Source organism: Exophiala xenobiotica, assembly GCF_000835505.1.
Source record: "Exophiala xenobiotica strain CBS 118157 unplaced genomic scaffold supercont1.3, whole genome shotgun sequence".
Taxonomy (NCBI): Eukaryota; Fungi; Ascomycota; class Eurotiomycetes; order Chaetothyriales; family Herpotrichiellaceae; genus Exophiala; species Exophiala xenobiotica.
In genome coordinates, this window is record NW_013562492.1 from 3,813,347 (window position 1) to 3,839,725 (window position 26,379).

General features: G+C 52.7%; 12 protein-coding genes across 15 annotated transcripts; 6 read left to right on the forward strand and 6 right to left on the reverse strand.

Moving 5' to 3' along the window:
* The first annotated feature begins 306 nt into the window (after positions 1 to 306).
* On the forward strand, positions 307 to 3,375 carry PV05_05671. Of its 3 annotated transcripts, none has more exons than XM_013462197.1 (3): positions 307 to 450; positions 518 to 2,560; positions 2,637 to 3,375. In XM_013462197.1, exons 2-3 carry the CDS (start codon positions 876 to 878, stop codon positions 2,725 to 2,727), a joined length of 1,776 nt encoding a protein of 591 aa, XP_013317651.1. In that variant the 5' UTR covers positions 307 to 450; positions 518 to 875; the 3' UTR covers positions 2,728 to 3,375. The 3 variants fall into 3 exon arrangements, with proteins under 3 accessions (XP_013317651.1, XP_013317652.1, XP_013317653.1); XM_013462198.1 differs by having other exon boundaries at positions 2,859 to 3,375; XM_013462199.1 differs by having other exon boundaries at positions 518 to 3,375.
* A 35-nt stretch (positions 3,376 to 3,410) lies between these two features.
* Positions 3,411 to 4,332, forward strand: PV05_05672 (uncharacterized protein). The gene has a single exon (XM_013462200.1). The coding sequence runs from the start codon at positions 3,517 to 3,519 to the stop codon at positions 4,183 to 4,185; it is 669 nt and encodes a 222-aa protein (XP_013317654.1). The 5' UTR covers positions 3,411 to 3,516; the 3' UTR covers positions 4,186 to 4,332.
* PV05_05673 (uncharacterized protein) lies at positions 4,256 to 6,537 on the reverse strand. Its single transcript, XM_013462201.1, has one exon. It carries the CDS (start codon positions 6,293 to 6,295, stop codon positions 5,036 to 5,038), a length of 1,260 nt encoding a protein of 419 aa, XP_013317655.1. The 5' UTR covers positions 6,296 to 6,537; the 3' UTR covers positions 4,256 to 5,035.
* Positions 4,317 to 5,460, forward strand: PV05_05674 (uncharacterized protein). The gene has a single exon (XM_013462202.1). The coding sequence runs from the start codon at positions 4,452 to 4,454 to the stop codon at positions 4,881 to 4,883; it is 432 nt and encodes a 143-aa protein (XP_013317656.1). The 5' UTR covers positions 4,317 to 4,451; the 3' UTR covers positions 4,884 to 5,460.
* Positions 6,538 to 6,717: 180 nt separating the features above from the next.
* On the forward strand, positions 6,718 to 9,005 carry PV05_05675 (uncharacterized protein). Its single transcript, XM_013462203.1, has 3 exons — positions 6,718 to 7,065; positions 7,565 to 7,815; positions 8,001 to 9,005. Exons 1-3 carry the CDS (start codon positions 6,943 to 6,945, stop codon positions 8,509 to 8,511), a joined length of 885 nt encoding a protein of 294 aa, XP_013317657.1. The 5' UTR covers positions 6,718 to 6,942; the 3' UTR covers positions 8,512 to 9,005.
* PV05_05676 lies at positions 8,849 to 12,360 on the reverse strand. 2 transcript variants are annotated; one of them, XM_013462205.1, is made up of 6 exons: positions 12,204 to 12,360; positions 11,669 to 12,157; positions 11,555 to 11,617; positions 10,916 to 11,502; positions 9,349 to 10,869; positions 8,849 to 9,283 (listed from the first exon to the last, which is right to left on the reverse strand). In XM_013462205.1, the coding sequence occupies exons 2-6, from the start codon at positions 12,087 to 12,089 to the stop codon at positions 9,191 to 9,193; spliced, it is 2,685 nt and encodes an 894-aa protein (XP_013317659.1). In that variant the 5' UTR covers positions 12,090 to 12,157; positions 12,204 to 12,360; the 3' UTR covers positions 8,849 to 9,190. The 2 variants fall into 2 exon arrangements, with proteins under 2 accessions (XP_013317659.1, XP_013317658.1); XM_013462204.1 differs by having other exon boundaries at positions 11,669 to 12,360.
* Positions 12,361 to 13,418: 1,058 nt separating this feature from the next.
* On the forward strand, positions 13,419 to 17,299 carry PV05_05677 (uncharacterized protein). Its single transcript, XM_013462206.1, has one exon. The coding sequence runs from the start codon at positions 13,979 to 13,981 to the stop codon at positions 16,910 to 16,912; it is 2,934 nt and encodes a 977-aa protein (XP_013317660.1). The 5' UTR covers positions 13,419 to 13,978; the 3' UTR covers positions 16,913 to 17,299.
* A 187-nt stretch (positions 17,300 to 17,486) lies between these two features.
* Positions 17,487 to 18,039, reverse strand: PV05_05678 (uncharacterized protein; the record flags this gene model as incomplete). The annotated part of the gene is made up of 4 exons (XM_013462207.1): positions 17,487 to 17,543; positions 17,603 to 17,782; positions 17,836 to 17,897; positions 17,982 to 18,039. 4 exons carry the CDS (start codon positions 18,037 to 18,039, stop codon positions 17,487 to 17,489), a joined length of 357 nt encoding a protein of 118 aa, XP_013317661.1.
* A 515-nt stretch (positions 18,040 to 18,554) lies between these two features.
* PV05_05679 (uncharacterized protein) lies at positions 18,555 to 20,577 on the reverse strand (the record flags this gene model as incomplete). Its single annotated transcript, XM_013462208.1, has 3 exons — positions 18,555 to 18,801; positions 18,855 to 20,513; positions 20,561 to 20,577. The coding sequence occupies 3 exons, from the start codon at positions 20,575 to 20,577 to the stop codon at positions 18,555 to 18,557; spliced, it is 1,923 nt and encodes a 640-aa protein (XP_013317662.1).
* Positions 20,578 to 21,219: 642 nt separating this feature from the next.
* Positions 21,220 to 22,740, forward strand: PV05_05680 (GTP-binding protein ypt2). Its single transcript, XM_013462209.1, has 3 exons — positions 21,220 to 21,612; positions 21,691 to 21,958; positions 22,011 to 22,740. The coding sequence occupies exons 1-3, from the start codon at positions 21,583 to 21,585 to the stop codon at positions 22,343 to 22,345; spliced, it is 633 nt and encodes a 210-aa protein (XP_013317663.1). The 5' UTR covers positions 21,220 to 21,582; the 3' UTR covers positions 22,346 to 22,740.
* Positions 22,741 to 22,949: 209 nt separating this feature from the next.
* PV05_05681 (uncharacterized protein) lies at positions 22,950 to 24,310 on the reverse strand. The gene is made up of 4 exons (XM_013462210.1): positions 23,996 to 24,310; positions 23,908 to 23,923; positions 23,611 to 23,839; positions 22,950 to 23,529 (listed from the first exon to the last, which is right to left on the reverse strand). Exons 1-4 carry the CDS (start codon positions 24,006 to 24,008, stop codon positions 23,395 to 23,397), a joined length of 393 nt encoding a protein of 130 aa, XP_013317664.1. The 5' UTR covers positions 24,009 to 24,310; the 3' UTR covers positions 22,950 to 23,394.
* Positions 24,311 to 24,511: 201 nt separating this feature from the next.
* PV05_05682 (uncharacterized protein) lies at positions 24,512 to 26,342 on the reverse strand. The gene is made up of 2 exons (XM_013462211.1): positions 24,966 to 26,342; positions 24,512 to 24,912 (listed from the first exon to the last, which is right to left on the reverse strand). Exons 1-2 carry the CDS (start codon positions 25,733 to 25,735, stop codon positions 24,753 to 24,755), a joined length of 930 nt encoding a protein of 309 aa, XP_013317665.1. The 5' UTR covers positions 25,736 to 26,342; the 3' UTR covers positions 24,512 to 24,752.
* Positions 26,343 to 26,379: the final 37 nt, after the last annotated feature.

Sequence of the window (26,379 nt, forward strand, 5' to 3'; positions counted from 1 at the left end):
TCTCTCACGAGAAAGCTCGCTAGGCCTTGATAGGGTAGCAGGCTCGCCAAATTTGAGTGGTCGGGGGCGTCCAAAATCATTGATGAAGAGAGCGACTGTAGGCGGCACTAATTCCACAGTGTGACGCCTATAGGCTTGGAGGACCTGGAAGGACGCCCACGACGCCCACGACGCCCCTCTGTTGGCCGCTCCACGAAAATGAGCCACTTGTCTACCTGCTCGGTGCCTCCTTCTGATCCCTGCGCCGGCCTCCATCTTCGTCCATTCTCGTCCAGTCGTTCGATCCTTCGGCTGTTTCTCAGATCTCAGTTTTCCTCGACATCGCACGCTCATCGAGAATCAAGTGCGACATGTGTGGCAAACCATCATCTACTGTTCCCACCACACCCCCGGTAGCTGTCATCAATGGCTGTCGTTCTGCTGTCTCCCACCCACCACTGGAACCAGAGTGTTGGTGCCCTCCCTTTTGCTCGCTTGTTGGCTCTATGCCCGAACTGTTCCTGATGATAATGTGCAGATCATCGTCCTCGTGCCTTGCGACTCCCCAGATCCATAACCACCTCTAATTGCTTTTGCAAAAGTCTACACGTCGTTGATCTTGATATTCGACCTCCTTCAAGTTGTTGACCAGTCTCTACTGTGAACCTTGTTTCCTCCTGTCCGTCTACTTGTTCCGAATTTGTCGCAATATCTAGACCGTTCGTCACGATCTCTTACCGGGTTTTTGCGTCCTTTAATTCTTCGGTCTCGAGATGTTACAGCAACCCTTTTGAACTTGACCGAGACTGTTTCCGATTCACAGCAACCGTCAACTGTGAACACTCTTCCTAGTACACCGTTGAAGGATACAACCTCGGCCACGGCCGCATCATTGGATGATAAGAGAGCGGAATAAATGCAAGCCTTCATCACATGGAGACGAGACATCCTCGAACCTGAATGGTACCCCGAAGCATACGAGAGAGGAGGACCCGTCGGGACCACGAAAACGATCACATCATAGTCTCCCTTCACCATTCGCGCAAATGAGTGGTGATGGAGACCCTTCCGAGACGAAGGCCGGTGCGTACGACGCTCACGACGATGCTCGAGCCATTGTCAAGTTATTCCAATGCTCTCAGTGCTCTTACCCTTTGAGAGACCCCATGACCTTACCCTGTGGCAATTCACTTTGCAAGCCATGTTTACCGCCGCTATATAGACGAGAAAACATCACATATCCTTTGGTGGAGGGGCGGTCGGAGGGGTTTTTGTGCCCGTTCAAAGGTTGCGGCTTGGAGCACTCGGTGGGAGATTGCGGAACAGACGTGACACTGAACAAGATCATGCATGTCATCAAAACCTACATTGCCAACTACAAGACGGACTCGACTGTACTACCGCTGCTGCTGGAAGAGAAGTTGCAATGGCCAAGTGTGAGGGACAGCGCGATGGACGTCATGCCTCGATCACGTGTTCTTAATGGCGGACGTATCGTTGCAACATATGTTCTGGCAGATATGGGTGAACTGCATTATCATTCCGACGTCGCTTACATCCCGATCGATGTGACTACCGAAGAAGATTCGATAAGAGCATTGGACGTGGCGAGCTTAGCGACCATGAAGGAGCTGATCCAAGGCGAACTGGAGTGTCAAGTCTGTTATCAGGTTATGCTGGATCCACTGACAACGACCTGCGGACACACTTTCTGCCGGAAGTGCTTCGCCCGCGCAATGGACCATGCCAATTATTGTCCAATGTGTCGTCGTCGACTACCATTGTTGCCAAGTGTTGTTGGCGAACCGAGCAACAAGAGAATTAGTTTCCTCCTTCAGCACATACTGACCGATCAGCTGGCTGCACGAATGGTTATTGCCGAGCAGGAAGATGCGATTGACGAAGAGGCACAACTTCCACTGTTTCCCTGCACGTTGGCCTACCCGCAGATGCCAACTTTCCTGCACATCTTCGAGCCACGCTATCGGCTTATGATAAGAAGGGCCATGGCTAGTGGTTCAAGGAAATTCGGAATGCTCATGTACAGACAATATGGCGTGGCTCCCGGAGAACCTCCCTTCATGCCGTTTGGTACTGTCTTGTTCATCGAGCGTATCGAATTGCTACCCGATGGCCGCAGTATGATTGAAACTCGTGGCCTGTACAAGTTCCGCGTCATTGAAGCTTCCATGCACGATGGCTATCTCGTCGGCCGAGTACAACGAATTGATGATATTCCTGTACACGAAGAAGAATTCATTGAATCTCAAGAGACGAGCACAACAGTACCCCCGGACGCAGACGAGCACGTCCAAATTCAACACATGCCGACACAAGGTCTGCTGGATATGGTTCTGGAATTTGTGGAACGAGCCCGGGACCAGTCGGCACGATGGCTTCACCAAAGAGTGCTGGCCGCCTATGGTCAACCTCCGATAGATCCGGCAGTGTTTCCCTATTGGCTTGCAAGTGTGCTGCCAATAGCAGAGATGGAGAAATATCTGCTACTACCGGCAACCAGCGTGAGGGAACGGTTAAAAATCACGGCGGGGTGGGTGCAGAGATTGGAAGAAGCAAGGCAGTAAGTTTACCATCTCTTTACCCCCCTTTCTTCTGGGAGTTGGAAGGCCATGTCGCCTGACGTCGTATGCCTGAAGCGAATTCGAAGCGGACCAGCTGGCAGCAGCCAGACCTCGTGAAGAAGATGCGAACACCGACGAGCATAACTCGTCAGAACAAGAACACTGACTATGACCGGCCCGATTTGCCTCGGCGACATCCACTGAGACGAATCAAATTTCACCATGACTGACAGGCGAATGTGGAGTGGTGGCTGCGCAAGACACAGATCAACAACTAACTTCTTCTCACTCTGACAGGCAGCAACCTTCCTCATGTATTGTTTTATGACTAGCCGTGGTCATCGGCATTGTGGTGTCATCACTTTTCTTGTGCAGGATACGGCCATTATTGTTTCTCTACGAAACCTCGGTTATTCGGCCTCGTGTCATTAGCAAGGGCGACGAGCAAGCGAGTCCATTTGTTGTCTACATTTCCAAGGCGTTCGTATCTGGGGACTTGTGGTTCTGGGCGGCCTAAGGGTGATGATACCCCGAATGATTTGAATGTATACACCCAAGACGCGCTATCAGGCACATCGCATATGGTGGAGCTGGGCAGACGTGAGCGAAAGAGATTTGTTCTCGTCATCACGCTAGAAATATGCCTTTTGATTTTATTATGAACCGTTCGTCTCGAACACCTGACTCTATGCTGGATGACCCCAGCTGGGCTTCATCCTGCGTCGTCGTACTTCGGGAGCAGATGGAATAACCCGCAAGGCTGCGCAAGGCTGAGGATTAAATGACGTCAGATGTTGATGTTGATGTTCCTGCGATTTTCGGCTTCTCTCCAGTCTTCACAGTGTCTAATTTTCACTTCACGCAAACTTGCAAAGCAGAGACGCGGAAATCCTCATACAGCGCTTCACGCGGCCATCGCTGTGTCTCGTTCCTAAGCAGCTGATCAATCCATACAATGGGCCCATCCAAACCCTCCACGCGGCTACTCCTCTCACTCCTGGCCAAGGACCTTCAGACGGCAGCTCAGTTACAACGCAGTTTTCTCCAGGAGTGCAAGAAATCCAAAGTCCCTTCTTATCTGGCACAAAATAAACGTCGCGCTACCTCGAGATCATTCAGTACCTCCCCGTTACTGCGCCAACAGAACCGCATTCTCAACTCCTTCCGCACTCCGTCGCAATTCCGCGACGCCATCCGTCTCTGCTCGGCGAACAACACCCTCCTCCTGGCACTGTTTACGACGTCGGCATGCACTCCGTGCCGGACGATCACGCCGCTGCTGACGAGCCTGGTCGAGACGCGCCCGCCGGCCGTGGATGATAAATTCTCCGGGTTGGCGTTCGCGGAGGTTGAATTGGACAGTCCGGACATGAGTGATGGGAGCATGATGAATCTAGGGGTGGAATGGGGCGTAACGAGTATGCCGACATTGATGGGATTTGGTGGGCGGAGGGCGGATCGGGTCACGGATAGAGTCACTGATACGAGGATGATGAGTGACAGCCGGAGGATGGGCGAATGGGTGGATGAGCAGATGAGGAGAGGGGATCCATTTGCCGTGGGCAGTGGAGGGAAAGCGGGAGGGGGTGGTGAAGGGTTGCTGGGACGGATCTTTGGGAGATAGAAGAGGAGGATGGGGATGTCTGCATTGCTAATGTCTGGCTAATGAATTCGTCTGGCTAATGCATTCGTCTGGCTAATGCATTCGTCTGGCTAATGCATTCGTCTGGCTAATGCATTCGTCTGGCTAATGCATTCGTCTGGCTAATGCATTCGTCTACCACACCGACGGCAGCCAACAGACAACGTTGATAAAGAATCATCTGGCCCTGTCAGGCTGTCAAGATCAACCTCTCGATTTGAAGGACTCTGAGCGTCTGAGCCTGCTGGATGAGCGACGAAAGTGCGGCTGCCCGTCCCCTTCGAAAACAAAACAGGCTTGCGAAAGATAACGCACCCACAAGCAAGAGTTCGGCCGACGCCTGCTTGCAATTGCCAGCTGCACTGGAAGATTTGGAGTGGCAAGATCACGATCGTCCAGAAGATTTCCTCAGTAGGGGACGACGATCCAGGCCACTCAACGCACGACGGTCTCAACCGCTATTTCGTGTCTATTTGTCCGCTGGCCAGGCCGCCGTAGAGCATGAGTGGCAAATTCAACGACTCAATCCATATACGACTGTGTCCAGGCTTTGCATTCTCGGGTTCTCCCATACGCGGCCCTGCGGTACTTGCTTCAACTGCAGCAGGAACAGTGTCGGATGGATCTTGAACCTGCCAGCATTGCACTTCTCCGCTGCTCGAAGAGGCAAGTGTTGTTAGGCGATGTTCGTGCAAATTGCACTTCGACATGGCGCTTTTTGTCGCGGCCCACCTGAGACAAATTCTTGCGTCTCGTCCTAGCAATGTATAGCGCATTCTGCTCGAGCGGAGCCATGCTTGCTCAAATGACATCAAGCGATCCAGACGTCCAGTCAGCCATACCATCGCTGGGCGACGTTTTGGAGCCATATCTCACTGACTCCTAGTTTCGGATCAACGATGGAGTCGTGATTGACACCCTTCATGATCTTGGCGTGGTAGCTGACGGCCGATTGAGCGATAGCACTAGCCCAACAGTCATCGAAGTGTTTTGCTCCACTGGCGCCAGACATGATGTCCTTTTCGGAATGCAGGACGTCGATTTGCAGCTTTTCAGAGTCGACAGTGTCATGGCCGGAGCGTTTCTCCTGCTTGGCAATGGCTTTAGCAATAGTCCGATAGTCAAGCCAGTCCTTTCCTTCTACGATGCCCAGGTCCTTGGTGGCAGTTATTGGATTAATGTGCTTTCGTAGAAACAAAAGGGCATCTTCGGAGGAACCCTGTATGTTCTCGGCGAACATGTATTTAGGGGCCAAATGATCCATTTCGGCCTGCACAGCTTTCTGCAAGTCCTTCTCGTTACCGTGTGGCTCATCGGTCTCTCCTGTCTGAGACGGCGCAACAGTGGTGGGTTTGTCGGAAGGCCCAACGGGGTTGCCTAGTCCCGAGACCTTGAAAGCGAACGTGCGATTGATGACTGTCGCCAGGGAATGGAACCTGCCGATGGCCTGGGGCGGGAGTGCCGCAGTTAGCCTCATCAACGGCGCGCCGCTCTCTTTGGGGTGAACAAAAGGTGCAAGCAAGACGACATGAGGCCTCTTTGGGTGCAGCAAGCCACGATGCGCCAGGAGCGTCGCCAACACATAAGGCGCGCCTCCAGAATGGGATGCCAGCGTGACATGTTTGATTCCCAGGTGATTCAACAGGGCAGGCGCGGCGGCAAGCTGCACCGCAAGACGTTGCTCGATGGGGACCGGGGTTGAGCCACCAAGACTGGGCCTGTCGATGGATATGACGCGGATCTTGAGACGCTGGGCGATGCTTGCCGAGCGACAAAGCGTCCAACGACCACCTAAGAGGCCACTGATGAAAAGGACGACGCACGGGTCCGATGAATTCGAATCTGATGCTGAATCGGTGACCCCGTTATTTTGCTGGTCGTCGGCTGTGGAGTCTGCGACTTTGTCTTGCTTTGGATCTGGATGGTATCCGAGGTCAGAGTATGTGATCCGTAGAGGTCGGGCAATACCAGCATTGGGCAGAGCCGATGCAGGTAACAAGAACGACTTGTGCAGACCGATATCACATAATGTTTCAATGGCGATGGTGCGAGCAACGTCGGTCATTGTTTCTCGCTTCGAGTGAGATGGCATGCGGCGTGCTATACGATGCGGGACTGTGTCCGTTTCGAAGACCTTTACCAAAAGGAATCCTCGGGTGTTGTTTTATGTGTTTCGTCTGATCAGGCAGCCATATAAACTTAGAGATAGCACATTGTAAGTTAGTGGTGCCACTCCTGTCCCACGGGCACGTTCACCCAACGAAGAGTATCCCCCGTCACCTATGATGGGAGAACCGACTAAGATACTTTCTCGTCCAGTTACATCCCTTGATGGGATCTTGTAACGCGCCTCGATGTAAAGGAAGGACGAACGCCGAAGTGAGGTGCTAGTACGGACGAGAGGGACAACTGGCGCAATGCGCATGCTGTCTCTATGGCGCGCGGTACAACGTCCATGCGGCCGTCGGCCAGCATCTCCAGCATATTTACTCCGTTGATTCTCTGATATATTTGTGTATATCCTCGGCAAGCTCGTGAAAGTATTCTTTGAAAAAAAGGAAAGAGAGAGAGACTTTCAGGGCAAAGGCGAACCAAGAGAGAGTCGCTCACTTGGAAGCAGCAGCAGTGAACCATTTCAGCCGTGCATACTCGGGACTCTTCTGTGACCCAGTCTTCTTCGTTGGTGGTGTCTCTCGAAGAAACCGGGAAAGCGTCCGACGCAGACACAGACGGGAGCGCATGATGGCCACCGCCGCAGCGGGTACGAGTACGCCGACCAAGGAGCATTGGGATCAGCTCTGTCGAGATGTCAAGAGTAATTTGTTGGCAGAGATGGGCGAGGAGAGCTGGTATCTGATCATTGTAAGCTCACTCTTGGCCTTCTCTGCTTGTTCAATTCCAGCCCGTGCACGTCTTGTTTTGCTTGACTTGACTGAATTTGACTTGGCTATACCAATATCCTGCGCTTCTAGCCTGCTGGGACGTAAAGCAGCTGGGCTACATCTACACTGACGTCTCCTCGAGGCTGGCAACGCCACCGGGAGACCCGATGTCAAGGAACTTCCTGGTGCAAGATGTTACTCTCCTCCCCGATCCCTACCAACGGCCTCTTGGGCCGTGTGTGTCAAAGACCACTCCTCCGCATGAGCATATATAGGGCATGAGTGTATCACACTATGTGAGCACTGGCCGTTCTCGGGCGAGGAGCTCGTTTATGTCCTACCTTATGCCTCTTTCCCACCCCTTGGCACCAACCCATCCCACACGATCTGCGCTCTGCCCCTTCTCCCTTTCTCTGTTTGGATCCATCAAGCAGTGCCAACAACATAATAACCTAACCCACTATTTTCTATGAACTCAGGCCACGGCTCTCACCGTCTCACCACGGCCAAACCTCCTCGCCGACTTCTGGACATATCTCACCACGAACGACCCGTCCTTCTCGACAGCCGACGCCCAATCCCGCCTTTCCACACGCCTCGGCGACCTGCTCTTGAAGCAACTCACCCTCATTGGCGCACCCCAAGTCCTCAGCGCACTTATCCCTCTCGCCAAAGTCCAGACAGCCGGTCAGGGCGAGGAGCAAAGAGGCGAGTTGGACATACAGCAATGGTACGATCCCCATGTCTTTTCTTTTCCTCAAACCCTGGCTTGCCCCGTTTCTGCTTGGCTTCCCCAGCCAGCTCTGTCTCGCTCTCCCCCCTCTCTGCCTTTCCCCATCGCCTCTGCCCTGCCTGCCCTTGTCTCAATTCCCTGGCGATGCGCGCTTCCAATAAACTCACAGCGAGGAATAAAAGGTCTTCCATATCCCTCCCGCACCTGCACACCCGCGGCATCGAAACTATAACATCCATCTACGGTACCCTCTGGCCGCGCATCTTCAGCACATTCGGGCCCTATCGGCAACAAATGGGCCTGCACGAACTCACCGTCGTTTACGGCATGTACCTGTCCGACTTCACCCACCTCACGCCGCTCGAGACGGAAGCCGTAGTGTACACAAATATCACGTGCCAAGGGCTCGCGGGCCCGAGTCTGTGGCACGTCCGCGGCCTCGGCAGAGTATTGGGGGCGAGAGGCACGGACGACGACAGCGAGAAGGTGAGACGCGTCAAGGACGTTATCCGCGGTGTCAAGGTTGCTGTTGCGGCCACCGTCGAGTTTGTCGGAGACGAGTATGTCAGAAGGAGTAGGTTGGACGGTGGGAGTGATGGCACGCAGGGCTGGCCGAACGTGGGCGACGTGGTTAGGGAGTTGGGAGGGTGGGGGAAGGATGGACCTGAACCTGAACCCGAACCCGAATCTTGAACTTGAATATCTTGGCATCCATCAACCGAGACTGTATACCAGAGGCTCAAACGGGAAAGGTAGCGAGAAGATTGGATGGTAGGAAATGAGCCTGTTGTCAGATAAGTAATTGAAGGGAAAGAAAGCCGGTGCAGCTTGCGAACTAGTGATGAACGATGCAGCAGGGACGCGGAGTTGAGTTGAGGCAAGGCCATCAGGGGGTCTCTGGCGAGGTTAAGACGAGAAAGTCGAGCGCCCTTGCCTAGTGTGACCAGACTCAGTGCGACAAGAAAAGCCGGACAAGAGGATGCACCAGGACGGAGAGCCGAGAGCTGTAGGGGCATTCGTCGTGACGAGCCTGGATTCTTTGGGGAGAAGGAGCGCTATATACCTCCAGCCCACTAACGTAGAGATGGCAGTGCAAAAACCATGGTACTCTGCATAGCAAGTATAGATAGACTTGGGGAATGATTGTCTTACACTCGCTGGCTCGCTGGGAGGTCACGGGTACAACACTACGTGGGCGTAGATATTTCCAGCCTTTTGATTAAGGACACTGTCAATTCCCTCCAGCTCGTCATTGCTGGTCGAGCCTTGGGCGATTTATTCTTCTGGACTTGTGTAACTTCGCCCGTCTCGAAGAATAGCCCGAGCTGTACAATACACCGAAGGTTGAGACGGCAAAACCGCTTCGGCCGCATTAGGTGGCGAGTCCTCGCTTCTCGGATTCGGAGAAGAATATGAGCATACGCCAAAGCTTGCGCACCAATATTTCCGCTTCTTCATCAAGGGCCTGGGTAGGTAAAACATGTCAGCACACATCCAAGTCGACACAAAAAGTAACAAAAAAAGACTCACCCCTTCCAATTCGCCCACCAGGTCCTGCGGCTTACCCCTCGATCTCAGGGCATTGACGACATAATCCACGAGCATCTGCTCTTGCACACCGAGATACTCGACAATTTTCTTCTCGACGAATGGCTTCAGCCGTTCGTCAATGACAGTTTCATCCACAAAGTCCCACTTGACATCCCAGTTCCACAGGCCGTCTTTGTCGTTGGGGATATCTGCCGCAAGCTGCCTTGCCGCCTGTGCACGTTCTTCTTCGCTCATCACTGATGTTGTAGAAGCATCATACTGGATGGGTATGAGCGTCCTTCTACCGCCAGACTTGGATTCTTCTTCTTCGTCTTCGAGTAGGCCTTCGACATCCGCCACCGTGCGTTTCGTGGCTTGTTGCGCGCTCTGTGCTGCAGCTTTCTGCGCAGCAGCACCCAAAGAAAGCTTGAACCGTGCGGGTTCCGGACGAACTAGTTGTCGCTCTTCTTCCTGCTCTCGTCGGCTGGTCTCCTCTTCCTGCCGGCTGAGGAAGTCATCTGCCATGGCACCGGCACGCTCGCGCTGCTGGTTTTTCCTTAGACGCTCGCGTTGCTCGGCTGAGCGGTCTGCGTCGTCGTTTGCAATCTCTCGTTGGCGGAAGCTCGCACGATTTCGGATCCACAGGCTCTTGTCAGCGTAGTACTCTTCTGTTTTGCGCGATGATTCAACGTCGTCATTCCACTCTCGTAGCCGCTTAGCCATAGCCTCTTTTGCTTCCTCGGCGCGAGTCGCTTCGTCCATGTCACGCGTCTTTTCCCTCTCTACGGCTGCTGTTCGTGACCGTTCTCGGTTCAACCACCGTCGCTCTTGGTCAAGATACTGCTTCTCGAGTTCTGCGTCTTTCTTCTCTTTCCGCCTCCGCTCCAGTTCTTCGTCACTTGCATCCGTGTCTTCGTCCTCGAACGCAGATGCACCATTGATGGCCGTTCCGTTCACGAATGTCACTCCCTTCTGGTAGTCGCGGGGCAGTTGCGCACCAAATCCTTTTGGCCCCGCAGGTGCACCCCTCGGCCCAACTGGTACGCCGTTGGCACCGGCAGGCCCGGAGGGAGCACTTGGAGGTGGTGATGCAAGGCGATTATATCGTTCGTCACTCATCATGCGGTTTCGCTCTTGTTGCTCAATTTCTTCCTCCCGTCTTAGCCGCTCTAGGTCACGGCGATTGCTTCGGTCCCTGAAGGCGGCTATTTCCTTTGCGACAGTTTCACGCATTTCAGCTGGGATGTCGGATAACTCTTCGTCGACATTGATGGCAATCGTGACAATATCCCCATTGGCACCCTCGCCTTGACCGTTTGTCATGTTGACGTCGCCTTCGCGATCAATACTCGACAGCTCGTCTTTTTGCGCGGGCACAGCTGGGTTGGTGAGGTCTTTCAGCACGGCTTGTAATGCACTTCGCGCTTGGTCGAGCCGCATTTGTGCTTGATCTGGGTCTCGTCCTCCTTGAGCCTCTTCCCATTGCTCGATATAACTCAGAGAATTGTCGTCAGCAACGACCTGGCGCCTGTTAGCACGCAAAGACAATTGACCAGACGGTACTTACCACTAATTTTGACATTTCGACACTTGACTCTTCATCGGCATCCGCTTCTTTAGGAGTTTGTCGTTTGACAGGAACTTCAACATCCCTTAGTACTTCTATGGCGGTACTGAGACTTTCAGGGTCTTCGTACTCTGCAAATCCAAACTTGCACGGCTTGTCATCGGCATCTGTCGCTCGTAGCCAGCGTCGTAGGTTTCCAGCAGCGCGTAGTATTCTTTCGATGCCTTGGTCGCCTCCCGTTCCTTCAGTGATGCCTCCGACAAAGATTGTCTTAATTATCTCTTCTTTCGTCTGCGGTTGAACCTGAGTAATCCGATCTCTTTCGCCGCCCCGAAAGTCTGAACCCATCCCCGAGCCCAATCCAGCTCTTCTACCGCCCCTGTCGCGCTCATCTCGGCCGCCTTCAGGCTTCGCTGGGCCAGAGGTACCTAGTCGGATAACGGGGGCGGAGAAATTGATGTTGGGCATGTTGGGAGGTGGTTGGAAATTGGACGGAAAAGAGCCCGGTCTACTTGTGTGGTGAGCTTCTTGTTGTTGTATCCCGGGAGGAGCGGCCATGCCTGGAGCAGCCATACCAGGAGGTGGTGCTGTAATAGTGGTCAGTCCTTGAAGGCTTGAGGCAAAGCTGTCCAAACTTACCCATTCCTGGCGGTGCACCCGGCATACCACCATAGTCTCCAGGGGCGCCATATTGTCCCGGTGCTGAATGTCTGTTAGTGGGCGATTGGCCCAGTGGTAGATCCGCCTACTGACCTTGGTAAGGATTGTACATGATGGGCGCGCAACCACTGCGATTTTGTCTGGCTGCAGGGTTCTTACTCAGTTGGTCTCGAACAACATGGAGATGCGACGTGTATCCGGGCGTTGACAAGAGATCCCAAGGCACGTAACCGAGTGATGGTGTCCTGCTTGTCACCTTTCCTATGTTCTCTGCGGACTGAAGAAAGGCCTGTCGCAGGCAAAAGTAGGCCGGATCACGGGAATACTTTATTCCGTGCCAAGGCGGCAGGTACTTTTTCCCACAGCCCATACGGAGTACTCCCTCAGGTAAGGAGAACGCGGTGGTTGGATTCCTGAGAAGTAATTCATTCATTATGAATACTAATGTTATTGTCACCAGCATCAGAATCCTCATCACGGATATGGCATGTACGCACCGAGTCTCGGTCCGCATTCGAGGTGGACGCAATATCTCAGAATCCAACACTCGGAGGTCGAAACACCCAGATTCGGGGCTCTTGTCTAGCAGCATCTGAGCATTCATTACCTGCCGAGTCATTCTTCTTACGACATCCATATTCCACAAAGGCTCAATGTCCGACACAAGCCACGCTTGGGATCATGAACATGTCCTGATACGTCGATGGGGTGCTAATCCGGAGCAGACAGCGTGCATAGAGCGACGACTACTCCGTACCTCGAGTAATGTTTCGTGACAGGTCCGACCTTCAAAAGCCGCCCCAGCAAATCTTCAAGAGTCTCATCCCGGCCCAAACTTTAAAGCACCGACTGGCTGCTAATTCCGGGGTGCAGGAGGATCAAGGTTTCGAGGGCGGCTACAGCCTCATTCGAAGCATTATCGAGATTGATTTCTTAGCCACTTCAGAAGGCGTAGCAGCAGATCCCTGTGTGTTTCGGCTTTAACCATCATTAGCTGCCGCAACTCGATCACCATCCAGTTGGCGAGACTGTATTTGGCGGTTCGCGACGTGATACATCACATTTGTTGACCAGAATAGGTGTACTATTTCCTGCCAGTCTATACGAGTGCGCAAGGTCCTTTCCTGCAGGAGTGAGCTGCTCATTGACGCCCGACGGGATCGAGGACTGACCCAGCGAGGCCAGCCCTTAACTGCCGCACATCATGCGGGTGCGCCGATCTGGCTTCGGAGTCTGGGGTTCTGGAGCACACTTGCACTGGACTTCCATGGCCGCGAGCCAACGACATGCCGTCCCACTCACCGACTGGCAACCCTTAGTGACTCGAACTACGAGTACCATCGCAGTATACCTGTCGACTGTGGATGGTTGGGTGGGATGCTCCGTACACTAACAATCAATACGAAGTGGTGCCCACTGCCCATTATCACCCCCCTCACCGCAGCCAACCTGTTCGTGTTTGAATTGCAGCTTTTTAGGCTCCTAGTGGACGCACTTTGGCAAGTCATCATGCTTGCTTTGCCTACAGGAAGTGGGGTGGAATTATGCAGGTGTCCTCTCCCTGGCACCCTGGTTGCATCCTCCGTAGGATTCGACTTGAGGCAAGCACAACACCGCCCATAAGGACAGGGATATGCTGCCTGTAATCCTTGGATTTTCGAGCTCTCTTTCCCTGGCTACATCACCTAGCCCACTGAGACAGAAGCATGGTGGATTGGCCCGAACGGGCATCAGGGGAGCTGATGGGACCTTGACAAGCCACTAGTGGCAGGGTACACCTCATAAGACTGCCCGCCCCCGCCTGACGCCCTCGACAGATCCATCACTCAAGATTTCTCGCCTTCTTCTTTATGAGTCCTGGAGTCCCTACTTGTACTTATACACAATAGTCCCCTTAGCCTTTACCTAAAGGTGGCTCTTGGACCATTCTTCCCGTCGTCGATCGCCGTCCGAGAACCGAAAACGTCACGGCTGTCAATTTTTCTTCGGCACCATCCGTAGTTGGCGGTTCGGGAGCTTCAAGTTACGGACAAGCCAACAATCGCGGTTCTCACAAACCTATTAGCCATCTACCTACTGTCAAAGTCGCACAAGGCACTTTGTTGGCCACTGTCGATTGCGACCCAAACCGTTGCTGAGGGCTAAAGTTGTGATTTGTGTGGACACTGGACAGTGGCTGTTGCCGACCTTTGGGTCTTCAAAGTTGTGGCTCCCACGGCTCCCTAGGCCCGAGCAGGCTCTCCTCATGTCATATTGCGGAGCCTACCTCTTCGCCTGAGCCCAACTTTAACTTAAGTCTTCAACCTCAGGCTCTCCATCATCTACCGCGGACTGTGGTAAACTGCCCGCCCTCTCACCGCCGTCTTTCTCTCTTATAACTACAAATGATGATCCTATCCTCCGATGGCTTCTGTCACCTCTAGCCAGATCATTTCTCCCGAGAATATCGCCGCTGGCTATTCCAAGACCAGCCGTCGACAATACCAGAGTTGCGACCAATGTCGCAAAAGTCGAAGAGCGTGTGATGCCAGTGCATTGCGAGTGGTCAACTTTCCTCTAGGTGAGGACGAAGGAGGTAATCCGTCATCCTCAACTTGCGAAGCGTGCTCCAATTGCGCCAGAACCAGCAAGAAATGTACATTTGAATGGCTCCGCTTGCGTCCTTTAGACGGTCTACCTAAGGGTGTTAAGAGAAAGCTCGTATCGACTGGTTTTCCCGAAGCCGTTCTTGCTTATACACATGCAACTCCCGAGGCCCCTCCGCAGCCATCTCCTGAGTTTCACGCCTCTTTAGCCACAGACGAACCTTTACAGTCTGGGTGTCTACCCTCGTTGAACGGGCATGTATCCAGCGATGCTGGTCACACAACTGCAGCCTCGTCGGCGCAATCCAATGGTTCGCTTCATCGCAAGCCCTCATCCGAACTCCAGAACAGCTTCGAGTTTCGGAGCCCATCTCTTCCTCTCACGATCTCAAACTACAACCTACATCCACCCCAGTTCCGATCTCCGATTGTAATGCCGCTTTCGAGACCTAGAGCTGCCAGACTAGAGAAACCCAATGACTGGAATCCTCCCAGTCTTGACCGCTTCGACACTTACACTTCTTCTGCAAGTTACGACTCGACCGAGTCTCGTACGATCAGCGCCACCTCGCAGACTTCATTCAGCGCCACCTCTGCCAGCTCGGATTCCGGCGGTGAGAATGACTACGCAAAATCTCGATTGCACAAGGCAGCAATGGGCACGACGTCCGCCCCAACGCAACCAGACAGGTTTTCCTTCGATGAGTTCGCCCGACGCGGTTCCACCGGCTCGAGCGCCGTATCTAGTGGCCGACGGCAGAGTTCGAGTCCACTCTCTTCACGCCAAGTTCGCTTCGCAGACGGCGCGATGAAGACCATGATCGCCACTGGACTCCTACGCATATATCATGATAGCTTCGAAAACTCACTGTCCTGCTGGGTCACCGAGCAAAACTGTCCGTACGAAACAGAACTCATGGACCTGCTCGCACAAGTCACTCCCAGCTCCACGGCAGAAGAGGCGGCGTTCAGACTAAGCGACAATCGCATCTTCTCTCGCGTGTCACGACTCGATTCAGCATTTTCGCGGCTGAGAGGGAGAGAATTGAGCCCGATGGAAAATCGAGCGGCGTCCAATGCTCTCAATTCAGCCATCATGGCTTTCGCGAGCCAGTGGTCTCACAGCTCACACAACGCCTTCTGGCGCAGCAAAGAAGGCCTCTCCAAAATGCAAGCGTGGCAAAATAACGGGCGGACACTCTTCCCACCCACAAGTCGGCCCAACGACCCGGTATTATCGACGGATTGTGAGCGCATGATTCAGAAGACTTTGTGGCATGAAGCTCGAAAGGCGATTCAGGCCACGACCGAAATCGACTCGTTCAAGGTCATTCTGGCATATATGCTCTTTGCTCTGACGCAACGACCAGTGGACGAGAACCCTAAATCTGCGCCCGACTCGAGTAAGGACGCTACCTCCTTTGAGCAGCGGAACAGCATGCGAGAAACTTCTGAAGAACCCGTCTCTGCAGCGGCACCTGCTACCCAGTGTGCTGACCGGACCGCTTCTACCCCGACACACGAGGAATGGGATCCTTTCCAGACAAGCGAGCTCGAAGGCCTTGCTTCTCCTCCGGTCTATCTTGAGACTGCTGTTCGCAATTTATTTTCCTGGAGGCAGAAGGTCGAAAGATATCGCCGGATGCGATCGAAGAACAAGGCAGATGACGCTCTGGCCGCACTTGCTCTGAAAGACCAACAAACTTTCAACATCCTCTTCTGGCTTGGAGTCATGTGCGACACGACGTCTTCGGCCATCACTAGACGGCCATTGGTCATAGCGGACGAAGACTGCGGCATGATCCGCGAAAAGTTGAAGTCCATGTCGCTCAATGACAATCTAGGTTCCCAATGGCCAGACAGCGACCCTACAGACCAGCAAGACGACGACGACTGCGAAGCGCTCTGGGGAAAATACCTCCTAGACTTCAAGCCCACGGGACCCAGACCTTTGGCTCGCTGGCCATGCAGTTTCGACGAAGCCGCACTGATCCTGCAAGAAGCCATCCCCGTCAAGGTGCTCATGTTCCGCAAAGTCGGCCAACTTCAAACGCTCGCGTACCGGCGCAACGCGCCCTCGAAGTTGGAGAAATGCATCGAGGAGGCCCTCGAAGTCTACCAACACTGGAACGCGACCTACGGCCAGTTCATGCTCGACTGCGTCGCCCAGCACAACCAACTTCCACCCCACGTGCAGTCGTGGTACGTTATACTGGACGGCCACTGGCACTACGGCTGCCTCCTTTTGGCTGACAAGATCTCGCAAACCGACAAGGAAGACCGCACGATGAAAGTTCAGCGCCAGCTCCGCGCCACATGCAGCCTCATCGCCGAATTGCGCAAGGACAACGCCCACGCCATCGCCAGAATCGCCGAGGCCAGCTTGTCCGAACACGGGCCCAGTTTCCGGAACAATTCGGAATTCCACTTTGCATGCAACGGCAGCGCCATCCTGACGGAGCCGTGGACGGACATCCTCGTCCGCGCCATGGGAAGCGCGTGCAAAATCTTCATCAATTGGCTGGCGGCCTGGCATACTCCGACGGACAGTATGCACGACTGGGTAGTTAAGAATACCCTTTACGATGACTTGTACTTGCAGGCCGAGATCTGCATCCAGGGTATGACGCTGCTGGGGCGAAAGTCCGACGCGGCCAATTATACGGCTGAAGTGTTTTGGAAGAAATTGAGCAAGGTGTGCGAAGGCAGGCGGTCGACTCCGACTGGCAGTGTCAAGGCCGAGAAGGCTTAGGCGAAGGGGAGGGAAGCTGGGGTGCTCAAGCACTCGTAGCAGCTGCCTCTATCTCTGTGCCCCCGACGGCATCAGCACTGAATCACAATCATTTGACGACTAAAGATACCCATAAAGTTTGATATTTCATTCGGCGTGAAGAAGCAAGGGGTATGTGGACAGGGAAAAGGGGATTATGGATATCTTGACACAACATATCATGTATCCATGTTAATGTTAAATTGCCTCGCGATTGGAATCTGAAGAGATGTCTAACGCTGCTTCATTCGTGCATTACTCTTGCTTCTAAGGCCATGTTCGAGAAACACAATGCCTTGTAGTGCTACGAAGCCACGATACAATGCAGGATTGAGACTTGCCCATAATGGGCATGCATAGCATGGGCAGAGATTGATGATATTAGGATTGACGAGGTGTTTGTTCAAAAGAGCAGACCTCTCGCTGTAGTATGAATGCACTGCAGGGTATCATTCGTTCCTTGTCTCCCACTTCCAAATTCAACTATCGCTGTTGTTCACCGACTGACTGCCATCATGATTGCCTTGTCCAGATCAGCCCAGCCAGCCACATGTATCTATGCGTTGGTCTTGTCTCCACCGATCTTCATGCTGTTGTCCTTGTCCGAGTCGACCTGCATCAGTCTTGTCAGTACTTCTATGCATGTCTAGTTTGAATATAGTATGCACGTACTCTGGGATCAGCCTTGTTCAAGAAATCTGTGTTGTGTGGACCAGCGGTTGATTGAGCAGCTCCAGTGCCAGCAGTGCCGAAGGTAGAGCCAGAGTATGGTCCTCCCACAGCGCCGTGTTTGTAACCACCAACGCTACTGCCCGGGTTCTCGCGGTGGTCAAGGTCAGAATCGACGCGTGGCTGCGAAATGTCAGAAGTTGTCTTGTTGCAGGTGTCTGGACGGGAAGACTCACATCAAGCTTGTTGGCGGCATTGGAATTGTGAGGGCCAGCGTTAGTGCTGCCGTGCTCGGTATCTGCAAGATCGTGAGCAACCTGTATCGACCAAGACACATGATAGTATAGGGCAGTGGGTTAGACGCAGTCTTATGGGGACTCACCATGCTTCGCCTGGTGATGGCCGAGGGTGTCTTTGGCTTTGTCGATGATGCCTGACATGATGTCGTAATTGGTATTGATTGTGTATTTGGTGGAAAGAAGTTGAGGTCTTCTTGATTGATAGTGGTGTAGAAGTGGTGTCAATGGTATGTGGAGTGAGAGAGAGAATGCAGAGTTAGGTCACAAATGCACGTAGATATAGCCTGGCGCTGGGCGCAAGTGGTGACTTCTGTTTGATGATTTCCTCACTCAGGAAGCCGCGTGGTGACATGGATGACGAATCTATTCTGCTGGTGATTGTCACTGTCAAAAGGCAGGAAGGGGGCCAGTGACGGTGGTTAATGGAGGCACGGAGTGAAGGAAGGTACAAGTGAGATTGGCCAATACGGCGTAGAGATGATGAATTTGAATACATCTTTTGCTTTATCACTTGTCATCTTCACTTGCGTTCCAGTTGGTCTGCGAAAGGTGAAACGTCGAGGTGAATGGCGGCTTGCAGCCGACGACGCAAATCGGACTCGTGTTGAAGATGATGGTGTAGGCCAGGGGCGTGCGGACGAGACCTCGGAATCAGCTCATCTCAACCACTTCGCATAGGCCCATTCTATACGTCGAAGGACATTGATTTGTCGGCCCACACCAGACTTGATGTCCAATAAATCGTCCAGATCTTGCAGGAATTCTCTTTGAGTATTCCGTGGCAGGACCACCATGGCTCTTTGGCGTAGGAGATGTGTTTCACAGAGCAGGACACCGTGGTTTTCTTCAGAGATGATGCCATCCTCGTCCAAATCCGAGTTGGTCAGTGTTCGGTCGATGTTTCTAGCATTCAAGTCAGTGCTGGTCGCCGCCTTCGTTACTGAGTTTTCACATACCTGACTAGCCGAAGTGCCTCGCCCTTTTTCTGTCCCTGGCGGAGGCCTTTTCGACCACTGAACACTCCATGCAACCACTGAAACAAAGCATAAGATATCAGAACCCCAGGAGCAATCCCGACAAATCCAAACAATAGTTCTTGGCTCTTGAGGAGAGAGTCAATGCCTCCGATCGCGGTTTCGACGTCGACTTTGGTCTTCTGGACTTGAATGAGAAGCGTCCGAACCAGCTGTCCCATGATTGCATTCTTGATCGGGCTTTGCATTTCGCGCTCGTACGCTTTGAGTACAGGAGTCAGATCGCCTTCTCTGACTCTAGTTCGGATCTCTGCAATCTGGGCTTCGGTGAAGGCGGTACCATTATCAGGGTTCTGCAAGGCAAATTCCACGACCATACGTTCCAGGCTCTCCCGGTCGGCCTTCAAGCTGTCTCTGCTTTGGATGGCAATCTCGCTCTGCTCGTCGTGACGAATAGTACCAATGAGCTTTTTGGTGGGTTCCAAAACCCAATTGGCCCAGAAGTCAATGCAGGTCTGACCAAATTCCCTGAACCACTGGGCGATCTCGGCCTTCCGATTCAGCACTATCCTCAGGATTGTACTGCCAGACAGGAGAAACCCAACAGCAGGGATCCAGTATCGAACAAGCCTCGGCGGCTTACCGTACTTTGAGCGCATTAGATGCGCCTCATTTTCTTGCTTGGGCAAATGTTCATCAAGGACTTTGATGAGTGCCGCGGCTACTTCTGTCGATGAAGCTGTAGTAGGATCGAGCACATAACCTTCCTCGTCGCTCTGTGGCCTTGTGGCGGAATCTAAGAGACAGACCGTCCTGGCGATGGTGGTTTGCCAGTCCTCTTCTTGTGCATTGATCATCTGAGGTAATGCTCCATGTTTGCGCTCGTCCGGTGCACCTTCAAAGACGAGACACTCACGAACCAGCCGGCCGATGCTTGTTGAACTTGATTTCTTGAGAGTTTTAATATGTTGCAAATTGCCTCGGGCTTCGATTCGTGCGATAGCGAAAGGTGAGAGTATCTTGGTTTGAGCTTGGGCTAACGATCTCTCTCTGATGCTGTTTCGAACTAGGCGATAGAACTCGCGCCAATTCTCAGACAAGGTGTCGGTAGCCTCTCGCGCAGACGCTCGGAGGTCGGCTCCAGCACGAAACCTCTGCCGTGCATCTGCATATACTTCTTTTGCCTGTTTCCAGAACCGAAGTGGCGATGTCTGGACCGTATAAAGTGCTATGTTTGAATATGAGCCCAGTACGTCGTCCCAGTACCATATCGATTCACTCAGAGGGATTGTGCGATCCAACAAGGAATCGAGTATCAGTCCATAGACTTGAGCTGTCGCCTTGCCGGTAGCCACCCATTCCAGATTGGAGACATCTGAGTCGGTTGTTTCAGTTGCGACCTGTTGGCCTTGTTTCTTCGCGAGTTGGGAGAGAAGACTGCGCACCCGAGAGCGGCGCAACAATGGCCTCGAACTGGAGGTGGTGGACAAGGATCGGATGACAGCTTTGAGCTGGGAACTTCGAGGATCTTCTTCAGCTTTGGCAGCGATTTCGCGCCCTTCGGCACCAGCAGTTGCAACTCTTTCTTCTGCTTCTTTCAGCTGGAACCTGTCTAGAGCGGCATCGGCTCGTCGAAGGTCGCTATAATAACATCAGCAAAGCACTGCGGTAACTGGACATGAGCATACTCGTCAATGAACGACATTTCGACTGCAAAGGACAGAGTACAATCGACCCGAGCTCCGAATGGTAGTGACGAGTTCTCAGAGTATCATGGTCTGAGATGGCCACTCTGCACGTGAGTACTATCGAGAGAGCAGCTGCATCGCAACTGCGTAATGTCTCCGAGGAAGGACTACGAAAAGATATGTCTAGGGAAGTCTCGAAAACTTGCAGAAACCTGTCTGAGCAAAGCACAAGCCCTCGAGAAGTTCAAAGCAGTTCAAGAACAATCTGATTGGGTGACGTCAGGTGAACAACACTTTTGCCGTGTCGGTTCTTTATCAACGGGTTCGCATTATCGAACCCTACGACTACTCGTACCTATCCTGGCTGTCAATAACAAGGTTACCTTGCTGGTAGCCGACGTCGGTTTAGACCATCTCGAGCCATGAATTAAATAGACCTCCATCCGAGCTGTTGGTGGTGGAAGAGGAGTGGGCGTACCAATGAATCTGATATTGCCAAGCGTGATCAGGCTGCGCTTAACTCGAGTGTAAGCCGCAGGCCCAGCGAGCCTGGTAAGCCTACTAGCCCTCAGCCAGGTGCTGCCTTTCGCTTAGAGGCCCTGCTTAATAAGTGAGTTCATGCCCCCCAATTATCTCGCCCACGCCTGTAACTCGCCCGCCAGTGGACCACAAGTGATCAAGTTTCTCCAGCCACTCTCTCCAGAAGCCACCATCATCCATCATCCACGTCCGACGTCCAGCGACATCATTTGTCGCATCCATCACTCCCACCCAATTCCTCCTTACTCCCAGGCTACGCTCTGCCGTTTCCTGCATTCTACACGATCCATATCAAGATCTCAGTCGACATTCCTTCCGTCTCTTCGCCGTCACCATCACGACTGATTTGGCCGCCATCTCGCACAACTTTCACTATCTATCCCCCTCCGAGAGACACCCGTTTGTCCAACCACCCGCCCCATCTCTAAAACGAGTCGACTTACACTGCTCTCCGGCTTCCGCAACGATCATACGGCCTAGCAATGGCAGGCACGCGGAATTATGATTTCCTGGTACGACACCACTTTCATTCCTGAACGGGCACCATCGTCAACTGTCCTCAAGTCAGCAGACTGACGCTTTGTCTCTAGATAAAACTTCTCCTGATCGGCGACTCGGGCGTCGGAAAGTCATGCTGCCTGCTACGATTCAGCGAAGACAGCTTCACCCCCAGTTTCATCACAACCATCGGCATAGATTTCAAGATCCGAACAATCGATCTAGACGGCAAGCGAGTGAAACTCCAAATATGGGATACCGCAGGACAAGAAAGATTTCGGACAATCACCACCGCTTACTACCGAGGTGCAATGGGTATCTTGCTGGTATACGATGTGACGGATGAGAAGAGCTTCAACAGTAGGCATGACCCAGATCATCAGGAGACGAGACTAACACACGGGTGGCGCAGATATAAGGACGTGGTTCTCCAATGTCGAACAACATGCAAGCGAAGGTGTCAACAAGATTCTGATTGGCAACAAATGCGACTGGGAAGAGAAGCGGGCTGTTTCCACAGAACAAGGACAAGCACTCGCGGACGAGCTCGGCATTCCCTTCCTCGAAGTCTCGGCCAAGTCGAATATCAACATTGAGAAGGCATTCTACTCATTAGCATCGGACATCAAGAAGCGACTGATCGACAGCTCGAAAGAAACTGGTGCTGGAGCCGGAGGTCAGACGGGCGGAGGTGGCGTTAATGTCGCACAAAACCAGGCTGGCGGCATGGGTGGGAAGTGTTGCTAAGACCAAAGTGGACGATCACGAAAGGCTGCTTTATATTGGAGGCGGGGCCAATCCACTCTGATAGATGAAGACGGGAGAGAGGCCAGGGACGTTGCCCTTCCAGTCGGTGGAGACCACGCACCCTGGGTTAGAACGTCTACAACTGCGGATGTGTTGAGGTGGGAGGACCATCTTTGGGCTCCTAGAGCATGCAGGATGCAGCAAACGAAGCGTAATACTAAATGATGCGAAGACCGACTTTCAGGCTTTGATGACTTTCACTTGCAGGAGGGGACTTCAAGGCGCAGATATGGCGGGCTTTGGCAGTAGGCAGGCGTTGTTAAGGACATACATTGACAGAAAAGACAGTATTGGGCGACCGAGAACTTTTCCACCTTTTTGTCGATATCGTTTCGTCCCGGTTTTCTACGCACAGGTCACTTTGGTCCTTCGCGGACCGATAAATCTGTTCCCGAAAGGAATAACCCTCTGGATAGGTCAGGCATCAGGAACTCCATAGCCAGTCGACATCCCCTCTCCCGCGACCGTCTTGTCAATCAGCGTTGCGACAAGGGCACTGAGGCGATACGTCTCTGATAGCGAGAAGGGGGAATAGCACTTCGCCGATCTTAACGAGCACATATAAAACAACGTAGACCACAGTAACAATTCTCCAGGGGCAAAAGGTTGCTAGGTGTGGCCAGAAGGATTTCCCCGAAACAAACGAACATGTCAACGGCAAAGATGAAGAGCAAATTGTTTCTTGAGGCTTCATTCAGTGTTGCACTGCACTGCGCTGCGCTGCGAATCATAGATAAGCATAAGGTCAGCATTGCCAGCCAAACCGAATATCAAACAAATGCTCCGTGGAAATGCCCGTGGGTTGGTTGCGTGATGGTTCTTGTTTCGTTCGTTCTCGTCATTCAGAAATCTTTATCTGCTCAAGTCGTGCTTTATCATTTCATCAGTTCCGCCTTTCGATCAATTGCAGGACTCCGTCATACAGTGCGGAGATGGCACTGTACTGAGCTGAGCCTGAGACGGAGACGAGCTGCCTGCTCTTTCCCAGCCTAGTATCCCACCCCGACCAGGTAAGCGCCGAGCTTCTCGACCGTGTTGGCAGCTGTGCCGGGTTGTATTGTCTCTGGATAGTGTGTGATGAGGAGAGCTTGCTTCGTCTTGACGATAACGACACCTTCTCGACCCTATTTGCCAACGATCATTGATCAGCATCATGCTTGTCAATTCCCGATTCCCGACATAGGTAGACCCAACGGTGTACGCACCTTCTTCCCATACAGACTCGTGTCATCGGCCTTGATGACAATATATTTCTGGCCTGCGATATGCAATCCCGTTGACTGAACAGCCTTAGGTGTCGAGGTGTCTTTGTACGCGCCGACGACTTCTTGCATCTCTTGAGGCGTCACCTTGAAGTTCGGGGAGCTAGCCCATACGGATGTCCCCTCCGCATTAAAAATGGCGGCTTTATCAACGTGGCCGGTGCCAACGAGGCTAGGGTGCGGTTGTTAGCATGTGACTGGACTGGGGTGGGTTCGGATGCGGCTTGAAGACTTTGATACCTTTGATCGACGTATGCTGTGTCATTGCGACTGCGTCAGTAATAGCTCCATGTACCACCCCGCGAGGAGACTGGAGGTTCATGCATACCTTGCCAAGACATGGTTGCTGCGAGATGCTATACAGCTGGAGGACTGAGTGACGGGGAAAGGGAATATTTCGGAAGGACGGGTGATTTCGACAACAGCGCAAGTGGTGCTTGCGACGGGTCACTGCGTGATGGGCTGGTAGAAGGACCGGAAAGATGAGTAGGCTATAAGAGGAGAGCCAAGGGTTGTGAAGAATTGTTTTGCGGTGATGAAGCTGGACAGGATGTGTTGTTGGTGGAGAGGGATGGAAATGGTGCAGCGGAATTGGATCAGTCAGGATCAGGGTCGTTGATCGCTTGTCAATAATATGACTGTGACGTTGTTTTCTGACGAGAATATTAAGTATTTCCTTTTCAAATGACGACAAGGTCCCCTACGTGGCTTGGTGGTAAAAGAGGCAGCCTGATCAAGAAGCCCCGCCAATTCCTTGGCAGCGATTTATGGTTGTGGAACCAGCCTTGCCAGTAATTCTACTCGTGCTCTACTGTACTTCAGACAATGTTACTGAAAGCACTGATATTTGTTTGATGAATTGATTCTTCTCGTCCTGTTGCAGGGTCCGTAGCTCCAGTGCTAGACATCTAATCCGTTACATGGTCCCCGTCAAAGCAGCAAATGGAGATCCTAAATGCACGGCCCAGATCTGGCGTAAATTGGAATCCCCAATACCTTTCCAGTCCGTTCGCCTGCGCCATTCCACCAGTCATGTCATAGGCTCTCCTCTATACCATCCGTTGTCTATACTAGCCACCATTCATTCAAGCATAACCAGGGCCGGCTTGAAGATCTTCCATTGAGACGTCCCGAGAATTCTTGCTCTCAACCGGCTTGTAGTCTGGTGTCCACTTCGAGGAGAGTCGAGGAAAGCAGAAGCCCGGGTGGAAGATGGTCTGACATGCAGTCGCAATCACAATCATGCTGGGGGAGTATTAGCCCCATAATGCGGAGAAAAATAGACGGTGGGTACTTACACTCCCTCAAGGACAATGAAGCCAGTCTCGTTTTGCATGATAGAATTCCTCCAGCCACCAGCCATCTCAATGATACGATAGACGCATCGGATGAAGATGGTGAGCCAGGCAATCACGACGCCCAAGGCGAACAGCCGGAACTTAGTATCCTTCAAGGTCGTGGCTGCCTCGAGCGAGAGCGGAGTGCTCTTGAGACCCCTCTTTCGTCGCAGGATATATGTGAGGGCAGTGGCAGCAAAGAATGCCAGCGCAGCTACCTGCCAGCAGATACCGGCCATCATCAGATTATCTCCCAGGTCCTGTTGATCCTGAGTGTCGGCAGTTGATGCAAGAGCTCCACCGACCGCCTGAAGGAGCAGTGAAAGGAAATCGGCGGCGATGAAAATGTAGGTGTAGAAGCGAGGCTTGATGAAGGAAAACTGTGGGCCGAAGCACAGCGCGATGTGCTTGAGAGTCAGGTAGACGGCTGCTGAGTTGAAGGCGGGAGCAATGATCAGACAACAGATCTGAGTGATGAAGCCGGCGTCGGCGTATGGGTTGCTGTGCATTATTATCCGGCCAACGTATCCAATGGTTTCGGTCAGGCAGCCAAAGGATAGCGCAACCATGTAAGACCATGTTTTGTATCGAAAGCCCAAGCCCAAGTTCAGGACACAAAAAAGAGCGAAGAAGCCTAAGAAGAACGCGTTGGCACCAATGCTGGGAAAGTAGCCATAGACGGAGTCTTCAACAGGGCATTCAGGGGTGATGTCGGTACAGTTATTCGACATGATGAAGCGAGGTGTTTGATTTGAGGGAGGGGATAAAAGGAACACAATGTTTAGGGAGGCAGAAAGCTGTGTTGTTGTTTGTGGATAAAGAAACAGGATAGAAAATGAAAGGGGGTCGAGCTCATCTTTATCCCCGGAACCTCTTGAGGAATATGGAGCCGTAGAGTACTTTCAGCCATCGGATTCTGATACATAAGATTGAAACGACGAAAGAATTGCTGCGCCTGGCCTATCTCCTGGTCGATGGCTTGAGTTATGCAGAGGCATGGGCGCAGCCATGGCCAAGACCCATATGCGGATACGTGGTGGGTGCGCATGAACTTGACCCAAGTCGCAAGGCATAGCTCGATTAGGCGACGAGCCAAGCTTCAGGCTTTCCATGTGGTCTCGGAAGTCCCATAGATTAGGTGCGTACGTTGTAAGTAAGCAGTGAGTTCGTAGATTTACAGCCCCCATCTGGGTGCCCACAGTGATCAAAAGAGACGAACTTCGGGCCAGGGACATCAACCGTGCCAAGAGACACAGCGTGATGCATGCACGGCATGGTATACCGAATTTTGAGGCTTGTCGATCATAGCAAAGCCCACCAGACCCTGCAGTAGTGAAGGTGAAAGTGACAGTGAAGGAGAAAAGCAACGGCCGTA

Coding starts and splice junctions, on each gene's coding strand:
- PV05_05671 (XM_013462197.1), top strand. CDS start 876: ATGATAAGAGAGCGGAATAAATGCAAGCCTTCATCACATGGAGACGAG. Junction 2,561..2,636: donor AGATTGGAAGAAGCAAGGCA/GTAAGTTTACCA, acceptor GTATGCCTGAAG/CGAATTCGAAGCGGACCAGC.
- PV05_05672 (XM_013462200.1), top strand. CDS start 3,517: ATGGGCCCATCCAAACCCTCCACGCGGCTACTCCTCTCACTCCTGGCC.
- PV05_05674 (XM_013462202.1), top strand. CDS start 4,452: ATGAGCGACGAAAGTGCGGCTGCCCGTCCCCTTCGAAAACAAAACAGG.
- PV05_05673 (XM_013462201.1), bottom strand. CDS start 6,295: ATGCCATCTCACTCGAAGCGAGAAACAATGACCGACGTTGCTCGCACC.
- PV05_05675 (XM_013462203.1), top strand. CDS start 6,943: ATGATGGCCACCGCCGCAGCGGGTACGAGTACGCCGACCAAGGAGCAT. Junction 7,066..7,564: donor AGAGCTGGTATCTGATCATT/GTAAGCTCACTC, acceptor CTATGAACTCAG/GCCACGGCTCTCACCGTCTC. Junction 7,816..8,000: donor GAGTTGGACATACAGCAATG/GTACGATCCCCA, acceptor GAGGAATAAAAG/GTCTTCCATATCCCTCCCGC.
- PV05_05676 (XM_013462204.1), bottom strand. CDS start 12,212: ATGGATGTCGTAAGAAGAATGACTCGGCAGGTAATGAATGCTCAGATG. Junction 11,618..11,668: donor CATGTACAATCCTTACCAAG/GTCAGTAGGCGG, acceptor ACAGACATTCAG/CACCGGGACAATATGGCGCC. Junction 9,284..9,348: donor TGGTGGGCGAATTGGAAGGG/GTGAGTCTTTTT, acceptor TTACCTACCCAG/GCCCTTGATGAAGAAGCGGA.
- PV05_05677 (XM_013462206.1), top strand. CDS start 13,979: ATGGCTTCTGTCACCTCTAGCCAGATCATTTCTCCCGAGAATATCGCC.
- PV05_05680 (XM_013462209.1), top strand. CDS start 21,583: ATGGCAGGCACGCGGAATTATGATTTCCTG. Junction 21,613..21,690: donor CGCGGAATTATGATTTCCTG/GTACGACACCAC, acceptor CTTTGTCTCTAG/ATAAAACTTCTCCTGATCGG. Junction 21,959..22,010: donor GGATGAGAAGAGCTTCAACA/GTAGGCATGACC, acceptor CGGGTGGCGCAG/ATATAAGGACGTGGTTCTCC.
- PV05_05681 (XM_013462210.1), bottom strand. Junction 23,530..23,610: donor CGAGTCTGTATGGGAAGAAG/GTGCGTACACCG, acceptor GTTGGCAAATAG/GGTCGAGAAGGTGTCGTTAT.
- PV05_05682 (XM_013462211.1), bottom strand. CDS start 25,735: ATGTCGAATAACTGTACCGACATCACCCCTGAATGCCCTGTTGAAGAC. Junction 24,913..24,965: donor TTCATTGTCCTTGAGGGAGT/GTAAGTACCCAC, acceptor ATACTCCCCCAG/CATGATTGTGATTGCGACTG.